General features: G+C 43.1%; 1 protein-coding gene across 2 annotated transcripts in view; it reads right to left on the reverse strand.

The window, feature by feature from the left end:
* INPP5A (inositol polyphosphate-5-phosphatase A) overlaps nt 1–12,153 on the reverse strand; it is a 192,286-nt gene that overhangs the window by 20,448 nt on the left and 159,685 nt on the right. For both annotated transcript variants that reach the window (XM_027746326.2, XM_027746325.2), the window contains exon 12: nt 642–715. In XM_027746326.2, the coding sequence (XP_027602127.1) occupies nt 642–715 (74 nt within the window). The remainder of the gene's footprint in view (nt 1–641; nt 716–12,153) is intronic.

The raw sequence follows: 12,153 nt of genomic DNA on the forward strand, positions 1-12,153 counted from the left end.
TGCACCAAATTTTCCACAGATTTCCCCTGATCAGGACTGCCACTTGCAAAAAGCTTGCGTTTGTATGATAATAATACTAGTCACGGTTAAAATTCACCTCAGGGATGCAGCTGATAAAAATCATGCATGGGTATTAAACCAGCCAAGTTATTCTAACACTCTTAGCAGTTATATAATATGAAACTGAAGAAGCAGAATCTAAGTTCCTGCCCTCTTTCCTCATCCCCCTCTCCCTGCGCGATGGCCCTGGGCTCTGCACCTCCATGAGTGGTGCCACTCACAGTCATCAGACAGCTTCAGGCAGAGACTCTCTTTATGGCTGCAATAAAGTAATTGAACAGGTGGTCTGGGCCCAGTGCTTAAAAGTCTGCACACATCTCTGAGCACACAATCCCACCAGGTCTGTTTTGAGAGCAGCTATAAAGGACAGGATCAGGGGGACCAGGACAATGAGGTCCAGAGCTCTACTGGCACGCGGTTCGTGGAGTGATGGAGGGGATGTGGGTGAAGGAACATCCATGAAAGGAAGACTGATCATCATAATTTCTGCAATAAGTATGGAAACACTCACATTTTACCTACAGCACAAGTAACAATTATGGTTTAGCTAGTTAAATAAATAGATAATATATGAATCTTACCTGGGAGGAAATGAGATGTCCAGTTCATACAATCTGTCTTTAAAGACTGACAGCTCTCTGTCAAATTCTAAAAGCTATAAAAAATAGAAATAAAGGCATTCACTCTTTAATGCTGAACTGCAGCAATTTAAAAATAATACATTATGTAAAAGGAAATAAACAGAGACTTTGATTACACAGCTTGAGGTCTAGCCCTCATAGAATAGTTTTTAGAACACAGTGCAAAACACGCTGGACTATTTTGATACATAAACAGTGCATTGAGAAAAGTGTTCAAAACGTTCATTTTCCTATCAGTGAAGCATGTAACACTGTCTCTTCAAGGTGCTGACCTGCATGTGCACTTACACTGCAAGGCTACATTTCTTCAAATTTCATTATTAACTTTTTCAGAGACAAACCAGACTAGGATTAAAAAATACAGTAAACTGGTGTTGGAATCAGCCCATGAGAATGTCAGAAAAATGTGTGATTTTACTTTGTATTGTCTTTAGCTCAGAAAAGGAGGTACATTTAACGCAAGCAGACAAGGGGTGTCCCGCACACGTATTTCGGAGGTGCAGGGCAGACAGACACGGAGGGATGTGACAGGAGGTAAAGGTGTTCCCAGGCAGCAGCTGAGACAGAGTGCCAGGAACAGGTGTTTAACAGAGATGTTCATAAGTCTAGATTTAATGTCCTGTATAAATATTAGTCCTTGCCACATTTGTTTTCCCCGGACCTTTACAGAGAGAATAAATATCCACAATCTTTGTTCATAAACACAAACCTGCTCACAGCAACTCAATGAAAATCGTCCTCATTAAAACCATAATTGTTCTGATGGACACAAACGACCTTACTCCAGAGTCCAGCCGGGTTGCAGCCCGGTGTCCCAGGGAATTAGTGAGCTAAAGACAAAAGCTCATCATGGCACGGTGCTGCCCTGGCTCCGAGGGCCACTTTCTGTCCTGACGAGCGTCACAGTGCTGTCCCATGTTTGCCCACTGTTCATTAATCATGTCCCATCTCACAGCTGTGCTGATACCATTGTATGAATGGCAGAAGTTCCCAAAGAAATGAGATTGTGTCCCCCTTTCCCCTCTGCCACCTCATAAATCATTCCTGAAACGTGCAATTAGCAGCTACTTGTACACATTAATTATCCGTGTGAAAAGCAGCTACCTGAACCACCTGCACTGCTGATTAACTCCTCTCTACGGCCCACCCAGCTCTCCTAGCCTCTTCTTGAGCCATATGCAGGTACCTTTGCATGAGGATGCCATGGGATAGGCAGCCTGCCCTACTTTGATGCCTCCAACATAAACTCTGTGATGGTGCCCTGGAAAAGATCCTGTGTCACCAATGACTGTGGGCAGTTTGTACATGTTTTAACATCTGACCAAAAGCCTGAGAATTCAAAACGTCTGGATAAATATTCAGAAACATCTGTGTAGAAACTTACAGTATGTATCTAATAATATACTCAATCCTAAAAAGGTTGGGCTGGTCCAGACACTCACTATTCTCACCGAAGCAATCTCAATGTACTTCAGTAAAAAATGAATGTTTTCATTACCGTTCACGTTTCCAGACTGTGATCCTGTATTTCAGTATGCACAGGCAGATGTTTAGCCACAATACATACACAGTGGCTATGAAAACAAATGTTACCATCCCTTTCATGCTCCATGTGTCTCCACCTTAAAGATATCTGGGATTGGAAAACAAGCTGTCATCCCCAGTTAAAACTATTATTTGAAATATGTGTCTATTATTATGGTGCAAATACATGTTTCCTTCTGTTCCAAGTAAACAGCTCAGGGCAGGGAAGGGAAGGCATCAGGAGAAAGGGCTATTTCTGAAGTGTTAAACTGGAGGACTGAGTGAAAGAACAATGCTCCACAGAACACAATGGTATAAATTACTCATGGGCATCCCGAGGGCTGGCGACCTTCAATAGATGCATTGTCTTCTCACACCAATTCACACTTTCAAAATTTTATACATTCAGATTGTTCTTGCTATGATGATATTTGCAAACTCAGTGAAGCCTGGGGTTTAGAGGACAGGGCATTTGGACGTGCATTATTATCCACAGAAGTTTCTGCTGTGTTTATTTGCTGTAGTTGTGTGTAGTTGTGTCTGTGCTATGCAGATGAGTTGCTGACACTGGGGGCAGATAACAGGAACAAGACAGCATTGTGTGCTGTGCTCTGTCAGTTCCCCAAGTTTCCCCAGGTAAAGGGACAGCTTCAACCTGAAATGACACAGCCAAAGCCCAACTAGGTGCCTGGAAGTACGTAGGGAATGCTCGTAGTGGAGAAATCATCCTCCCATGTAAAACAGCCAAATGTTTTCACTGCATTATTTGCAAAAACTATTACTTCCTGCTATATATTAAATAATTATGTACTTCAATAAATTATTTTTTCCTAGTTGTTAAGTGACTGTGTTGCAGAATCTGCAACCTTCTGTCCAAACGTGCATAAAGTGAGCAGACACACACCTGCTCACTCTTACAGGGCAAGGACAGGTTATCTGTGCTCAGGACTGCACAGTGGGACCCCCTCACAACCTCTCTGTGTTTACTTGGCAGCACTGGTGAGGAGACAAAGGGGAGAGACGATGAAAACCTGAACTGTGCATTTTGAGAAAACTCCAGTTATGTTTTCAGTATAAGAGCATGTTTTAACTACTATTTTTTGGTGTGAAAAGCACTTGGGTTCTCATTAATCTCAAAATGCACGATTTTTGGTGAAAACCCGAGGTGTTCACCCTAGGTCTTGTCACAAACAATTACAAATGTCACTGTCGCTCAATGCAACTTTGGTGAGAGAAGGCACAGCCTGACGTGGGCATCAGTGAACTGTGTCTGCTTTAGGACAGGGACACGGGTGTCTGGAGCAACCTGGCGTGACAGAAAATGAATGAAAATTAATATGGGTGAGGTGATACTGAGGAGCAGGCAGATTTTCACAGGGTAATGTCTTTACTTTTAAAACATCTAACACTGTCTTTTAAAAACCCAACATACTCCTTTCATGGCAATTTTCAGCACGAATTGCTCACTCACTTCCATACTGTACCCCAACCAGCACTGTGAATAGTGCCATTGCTGTTAACAGTAAACACGAGTATGCCTGTCACTCTAAATGCCTTAAAAATGATAAAGAAATTAAGTTCAAAGGCTAAAAATCAATATATTGTTCTATTTAATTTACTTATTATAAGACCATCCTAAGGACCAAGTCTTTGAGGAGTCACAGGATGCGCTGCGGTAATTTGAGCAATTACACAGAGATTTTAAAATGCTCATTTCAGAACTGACTTCCAGTTCATTCCAGAATTATATGTCATAGGCAGTTCAGAAGACCACTTTTTCCCCTCAGCTCAGTTTCACCAATGTATTTATACCTCAATGAGAGCGAGGATGAAACACGGTCTGTTTTATCTGCTGCAACATTGAGTTGCTGATGTTATGTCAAGATCTCTACAATGTCCAGTGACCAGCCCAACATGAATGTTTGATTAACACCTTCCAAATGAAAATACCAGCCATCCATACGAGTAGTATATCTATAGTTGGTACTGCCTGTGAGCCCCTGTGACCCCGTGCTGCAGGGAATCCAGGCAGTGTGTGTGGGAACGACTGCATTTGCAGTAAAGGATATTTTCTATTTAATTTGAGGAGTATTACAGGTGTTTAGGGGTGATGCCTGTGCCAGCTGCAGTGCTCATTGCCTCTTAAGGGCAGCTAGTTTTCCAGGGTGCTGTGCTGTCTTGCTGAAGGGAGTTTTACTTTTCCCCCCTTTCTCTTGGCAGTGCTGTAAATGTGAATTTATGTGCCAGAGTGAAGGAGATGAAGAGGATGCACAAAATACTAAATTTCAACGTTATGTAGCTTGACAGTAATCAAAGGGTTATAACAGAGTTTAGGCAGTTGCAGAAATCAAGGTAATTCTAGTTGCTTCAGTTTAAAGCAGCGAGGCACCAGTAAAAGGCCAGTGTCCATTGGTGCACTGCAAGGGACCACCTTGGCTAAAATCACACACGTATGAACCCTTTAAACAGTGCAACTTAATTCAGTCATTGGAGTAGAACAACGGCAATTACTCATCAAGACCTACAGACCAAAGTCAGAGCACTGGTAGATCAGGAGGTGATATTAGCAGCATTTATCAAATCCATCTGCAGGGCCCACCAGAGAATTCACAGCTGTGAAAGGGAAATGAAGTTTCAGACCAAAAAGAGGATATGAGCATACAGAAATGACCTTAGAGAATTAAAACATGTGGACACTGATCACCGTAACCTCCTTTGCCAGTCTTGTAGAGCACGTTTTTTTCCAAGAGTTTTTGGAAATACAGTAATTTTATCCAGCTTTCCAGTCACAGCAAATTATTTAGAAACTGATTCAGCAGTCTACTGACTTCAAATCAAGGTCTGTGGAAATGCTGATTCCTCCCACTTATCCATGAAAATGTCACACACAACTCTGCCTGATTTTAAAGCTCCTGCTTTCTCTAGCAAAGACTTTGTAAAATGATCCATTATTATATATTTTAAATCTTAATCTTCTTTCTCTCATGAAGCCACTCCTTAAAATTCTGTTTTAACAGAAAAAAATTGAAATCACTGAATATAAACATACCACTTATGCTGGTTTTGTCTAATATTCTATTTCATATGTATACATCCTGAATGGCAGTGTTGTCAAATCACAAATGCCCACATAAATGTGGATCTATGGTACACAGAGAAATGGCATTGCATAGATTGTTCTCGGCATCAGGGGGGTGAGGAGGCACAGCAGCACACAGCTGTCAGCATGGAGGGCTCCCTGGGCCTGGACTAATTCAGAAAAATCTTTGATTTCAGAGGAAGTTCCCCCAGGAAAATGCTGTTTTGTTCCTGTTTTGCCAATATGCTGCTCTTTCTGAGGAGATGTGCCAACGATTTAAACCACAGGAAAATTTTCTAATAAGTATTCCAATTTCTTCAGAAAGCTGCTCTGAAAATGCATCTTAAAATAATATTCCTGTTATGGAAATATTTAGATTGCTTAAAATGTCTGGAAAGAACCACACGTCCCTCGATGTCTATTGATCAGTAGAGCAATTCTTGGAGACTGCTATTGGCCCTGTCTCATTAGAGCTGCCTTCTCTGTCTCCCAGCCTGACTCCTCACATTCCCACATTTCTACCCAGGAAGGGAGGCCATGGCTGCAGCTGCCCCATAGGAGTGCTGAGGAGCACCTGGCACAGGCTCTTTCCTGGAGCAGCCTCGTGACACCGGGAGTGGTCAGGGCGCTGTCTTCCCAAGGGAAGTGCCCAGCACATGGCAGCAGGGTGGGTGTGCTCCACACCTGGGGATTCCAGCTGACTCCAGGGCTCCTCAGGGTCCACATGCTGCTGTATCTCCCATCCTGAGAGATGCCCAGTGCCTCCCGATGCCTGTTGGTCCTGTGGTGGACACTGGTTTGGGTAAAACTGTGCTTTCGACATTTTCCAACTGTGTGTCCCTCACATGTTTTTACAGTGCAGGTGGTAGCCCTTTCAGATATTTCACACACTTGGATTTTGCATATAATTCCGGTTTTCCTAATTTCCATGTGTGGATCCTTTCAATCTAAGCCATGGACTTCAGGCTGACACTACTGATATGGATAGGCTGTCAGTCCAACATCCTGCTGGCAGCAGGGCTCAGTCACCCCTCTGATCTCCAGTATGCACCAGAGAATCCAGATATTATCCTTGGAGACTTTTGTTACTCGAAAAAAACTGAATCAGGAATCAGAATCTGTGGTACTACTCAAGTAATTAGTTCTCAGTAAGGAGACTGCAGTACTTGTAAAGGATAAACTCGTTAAGAAGCTAAAAGCACCCATGCAGGTCAAGCCCAAGCTCCCACTCTTGCAGCATCAGTGAACTCTCTGCTGACCACAGGAGCCTTTCACAGCCCAAGGGCTCTCCCTGCCCAAACGCTGCCCTGCAGCAGCAATCACATCCCATCCTTCCCACTGGCTGTGCCTGGCAGAGCATCCCAGAGGCAGCACAGAGACCACAGCCTCCATCCCCCTGTGCCCCAGCCCGACCCCTCCAGCCATACTCTCTAGTACATCACAGTGATGTGAGGGCAGTGTGGCCCACGAGCCAGTGGCCGTGCCCTGTGACTACCAGCTGGTCACAGCCGACTGCATTTTCTGATAGGAAAAAGTGAATTTTGTCACTCACTTTCTCAGGATTCCAGTGCTTATCTTGATTAAAAAAATGTACCTCTGCAAAACTGCATTCATGCATATTGCTGTTTTCACAGCTTTGCTGGAACAGACACTAAAATGTTGCTGTAATAATTCACACACCGTGCACAACAGCTTGTGACACAGCTCCTTCAAAACATCAGGAGCAACTAAGTGGACACTGACCTTAAAACCAGATTTTAATTAGGAATATCCTACTTGCAAATGTGACACACTCAGTCAATTATTTCATTAAACTTTATATGTCTGTTACTGTGAAATGTTAGTTTGTCCCACTGCAATTTGGCAAAAGCATGAAATACGGAGAATACAGGTCAGAATTAACCATTCTTGGAAAGGGGTTAAAAATGGGACTTTCTTGAGGAAAGACTATGAAACATGTTTCTTACTTGGGCAAAACTCCCACTGTGGGTTGAAACTTCCACCAGACAAGGCCTATAAGGCAGGCTTGGCTGACACGAGTGTTTTGGGGAACGGGCAAGACCCCAGAGGCATTGGAGTGCCAGGCGTGCTCCTGGGGGTGTCTGCTGAGCTCCAGTCACCCATCCTGTACCCCCTACAAAGAGTGGGGTATCTCACAAATCCATCTGGAACTTCCAGATGCCCAACTTTGGAGGTGCTCCTCTACCAGTGGGGATTCAAACTTGTGCCCCACTGCTGTGGAGCTGCTGGGCGCCGGCAGTTGGGTGTTGGGGGAGGCTGGGCAGGGCTCCCACCTCTCTGAGCTCAGGCAGTGAGGGGTGTGGGACCACTCCTGGGAGCAACCAAGATGAGGATTAGGGCTTGTGCTTCCTATACTGTTTTTCTTTCCACACCTATGTAACAAAAATACACAAAGTCTTCAGACCAGGGACCAGAACCCATCGCTGCATCCTTGCAACTGGGTACCCCACTCTCATCTCTAGCTGTGCTTTTTGTATCAAAGTGTCCTTAAGTATCAATCTTCAAGTTAAACCTACTATTTGCTAGTCTATATGTGTGTGTGCCCATCTCTGTGCATGCAGGCATCCCCTCTGGAGGTTGTAAGGGGTACCTGGAGAGTGCAAGAGGATTGGGCTACTGCAGAGAGATGGTGAAAAACCAGTTAAGCACCTTTCTATCTTTATTTGGTTTGCTGTAGGCTTTGGGCAAAATGTGGAAGCCCAGGCAAGGTGCTTGTGTGCACAAATACTAACTGTAAGGGGTGACGGTGAGATCCACAAATTGAAGGACTGGAATGCAGGTGCAAACATTGCCTCCCTGGATATTCTTTTGCATGTCACACAGGTTAAAGAGGGTACCCTAGGCAAAGCACGTTAGCAGATCATACTACAGGCTGGATTACAGAGTGCAAATACAGATGCTGAACCTACTCTTTGGACTAGACTTAAAGAACGACCAATGCCTAAAAAAATAAATATAGCACAGTATACCTGAATTAGCCTTAGGCTTACAGCAGCTGTGTGTAACAGCACAGAGGGCATATGGTCAGGAAATAATATTTGTAACTTTGTGCTGTGGGCAAATTCTACATCAGAATAAATTATTTATTTGAAGCTGGCAGTAAATACCTAACCCAGCACATCTGGACTGACTTGTGTCGCAATGTAGCTTTACATTTATGTTTCCTAGTGAGAACAATTTATTGGTAGTACTTCTTATCGCTGTCATTGCTCATTCTGCATTTTATCCAATGGCATATCAACTAACCACTAACTTAAGCAAATGCAATTCCAAGCATGAGAATGCTGTTTCTGAATAAAAGAACAGAGCGAGAAGCCATTTTCCTACTAGCACTTTATGAAAATCAGGCATCTCAGAGGATCAGCTTAAATAAGAGAGGCAGTTTCAGGATGCACAGGATTTCCTTATGACCAGTCCAAGATACCAATGGTCCTAAGCAATCAATTTCCTTCCTCTATCCTAATTTGCCCTTATACATCATATTCAAGATTTTATCTGGACAGGGGCTGGTTGGCTCAGTGGATAAACCTCTGCCTTTTCACCTCTGGGATCATGGTTCAAGTCAAACCCTGATGAAATGCACTTGATCGTCCTAATCTAGTTCCTAGTGGACAGTATTCCCATTATCTTTAAAAGGGTCAGAGCCAAGGCCATTGGAAAGAGTGCATTGTGCTATATCTTGTCTGTTGATTAATACATTTTCAGTGACGCCAGATCCTTAACCTTCATCAGCACACATATTCCCACAAAAAGCTTAATAGAGGTCCCTCATGGACTAAACCTTTCTGCTCAATTTGCATATCATTTCATGATTTCCTGGGAATACTAAAAAAACCCACAAATAAATTACTCACAATTTAAAAGTATGTTTGCCTCAACTGTTTGCAACAACACCTCTAAGTTAATTAGCACGACAACAGATCACTTTATATCACTACTTCTCAGAAGGAGAACAAGACCTTTATTACTCAATCCGTTTTTACAGCATGTTATAAGTTTCTTCTCATACCATAACACTTGAAGCTGAACAGACATACAGAACAAAGGGAATTTATTCTGTGAAGGGAGTTCACTGTTCAAAACTGAGTAAGAACATACTCTCCATAGGAGTTCACTGTCTGCCCTCTGCATCAAGAGAACTGCTGGACAATTAAGAGTAAGAAATGGAACCACTTCCATTCCTTGCAAATTCAGGCTGAAAATCACCGGGCTTTTCAGTGTAACACTCTCAGATATGGTTTGGGATGAATGCTGGTACGGCACCAGTGCCCTCTAAACCATCTGGTGATTCCGGAGCTGTGCAGCAGCACCCTTGGGCTAATCCTTGTGCCCCAAGCAGCTGAGCTCAGGCACAGACAAGGGCTGGCAGAGGGGCTGGTGAGGGGCAGGAGCAGCAGAGCCCAGGACCACCAGGGACAGCAGGACCACCAGAGCAAGCACAACTTCACCACTGGTCACCAGCTCCCACAAACATCAATGTGCAAAAGAGATCATGATTTTAGCAGGAGTAACATCAGATTCCATTCCTAAGACAATTAATTCACTGATTACTTTTATTACACAGTTGTGGTCCAAATCTTAAGGACACTGCATTAGCTTCTACCTGGATTGATTCTTTAACATGGATCACACGAAAGACAGGAATGTCGGCACCATTCCTCATTTCTGATTGCGGTTAAAGATTATAAAATGATTCCTAATGATTAAATCATTCCTCTGTAGTCATTACAGGTCTTTACATTCTTAATATATATTTATTTAATTGACTACTGAAGAAATACAATTTAGCTTGTGGTTCTTTGTTACAAATCAATAACATGATTATAATTTTTTCATTAAATAATTACTCCTCATTTGCTTTTCTTTTGAGTGTTTTGAAATTAACAGGGAACTCCTTTTGAAAAAAAAAAACCACTTACAGCTTGATCTATCATAAACAATTACGGAATTTGAAAATACCTGGTAGAAGTGTAAGTTTATTCAAAAACCCCCTGCACACTGCTCCTCTCTGAAAGCTGATTTCTATTACTGAAAGGCTGGCAAATCCAAAGCTACAACCAAGTTTTGTGTGAGTGATGTACCGGTGAGCCACGGAGCTCAGAAGTGTGGACAGCACCACAGACCTGCTGGGGAGGTCCATGGGAGGGGTCAGGGTGCTCTGAGCCCCCCGCGGGGACCCCTTGGGTGCTTTGGGCACAGAGGGGCAGTGGGGGCACAGTGGTGGCTCCCACCTGGGGGATGCTGCCTCTGGGAAGGTGTGAGCAGATGAGAGAAGCCTCATTTGTGCTTTGCCACGCTCCCATGGGCAAGCCCCCAAAGCAGGAGGACACCGTGGAGCTGATCAGCACAGCCTGGCTGCGTCCCACCATCCAGGTCAGAGGTGCCAAGTTTTTGCTAATTAGAAAGCAACAGGGATCTGCCTGACACTAAAGTGGAGCTCTACACACTGTCCCTCCTCCTGTCCCACCTGTCCCGGTGCCCTGTAACACCCTCCCCACACACCCACACGTGTGGTTATGGTCACACCCTGGTCCATCTGATGAAGCACAAGTTTGACATACAATTCAGAATACAGGAATTCAATATTAAGACAGCTTTGCATTATTGCTACAGGTGTTTTCAAACAGGCTTTCTCTTTTTCCTGTCACCATAGAGCTGGATAAATCTGGGTGTTCCTTTCTGAAACACAATGATACAGAACGGTCACTGCACTCGGAGATAATCAATATAGGTAATTGCTAAGCTAACTTCGGAATAAGGTACAGATAAGTCGGGTAAGATACAGATTAGTTTGGAAAAATTAGACCTGATGGATTACTGTATGCATTTCAAACTGAATTTCTGTTAAACAGGTAATTTGTACCTATATCAGATTTTTCATAAAAAATAATCATTTTTATAAATATATCTTAAGATCCTTTTTGTTGATTACAACATAAAAAGGAAGGAATAACTGTGTATGGACAATGATAAAGTAGCCTGTTGATAATAAATATTTGTCAGGTTTTGCCACATCTGTACACATTCCAATGTTACTGAAGAGACACTGCACTGATAAAAAAATACCCTCAGAAAAATCAATGGATTTTGAGCTAAAGCAGTTGCTAAACACACAGAAAACATCTTTATCCAACAGCCACAGTGCTGTGAAAATTCCCAAGCCTTGCATTGGTACAGCTAAGGAAAATTTAATCTTCCCAAATACTCATCAGGGCACTCCATCCTGCAGACCTGACAGCCCCACTTATAATTAATTATACAATTTCGATGGGAATATCGACTAAACAAAGCTATAAATCATAGAAAAAGTCAATAGGCATGGACACATTCAATCATGTCCCGACCAATGATTACTACTCTTAAAATACAATAATTATTTTCAGGAGCCAGCTTGAATTAAATTTCTGTCAGGCTGGTACAAGACCGGCGGTTGATGAAGGATGCGATGGATTTTTTGGGTTGAATTCGGCACAGAGACATTTATCCTTTTAGAGAGGTAGTTTGTTTTTAGTGATCATGGTGCTGCGTGTTTAACTAGACCATGAAGATTAGATTATCTCCAATGGCTCATTATATCATTTATCTTTTTCTTCCATGTTTGATCTGGAAGATTTCCCGCCTCTTGATGCATGAAAGAAATGACTACTGATTTTGAAATGGAATTTGTTTGTGGGATTCTGCCTGTGCCTTCACACCCTGTGGCCCTGTATGCAAATCAACCAGCAGCCACCCAAAATACCACTGGGACATGGTAAATGGCACCACCAGGAACAGCTCTGCTCAGCTTCAGGAACATACTGGGGGGAAATACAGATGACAGACACTTGA

The sequence above is a fragment of the Pipra filicauda genome, unplaced genomic scaffold, assembly GCF_003945595.2.
Source record: "Pipra filicauda isolate LSUMZ 115617 unplaced genomic scaffold, ASM394559v2 scaffold150_size2825430_pilon, whole genome shotgun sequence".
Lineage (NCBI taxonomy): Eukaryota > Metazoa > Chordata > Aves > Passeriformes > Pipridae > Pipra > Pipra filicauda.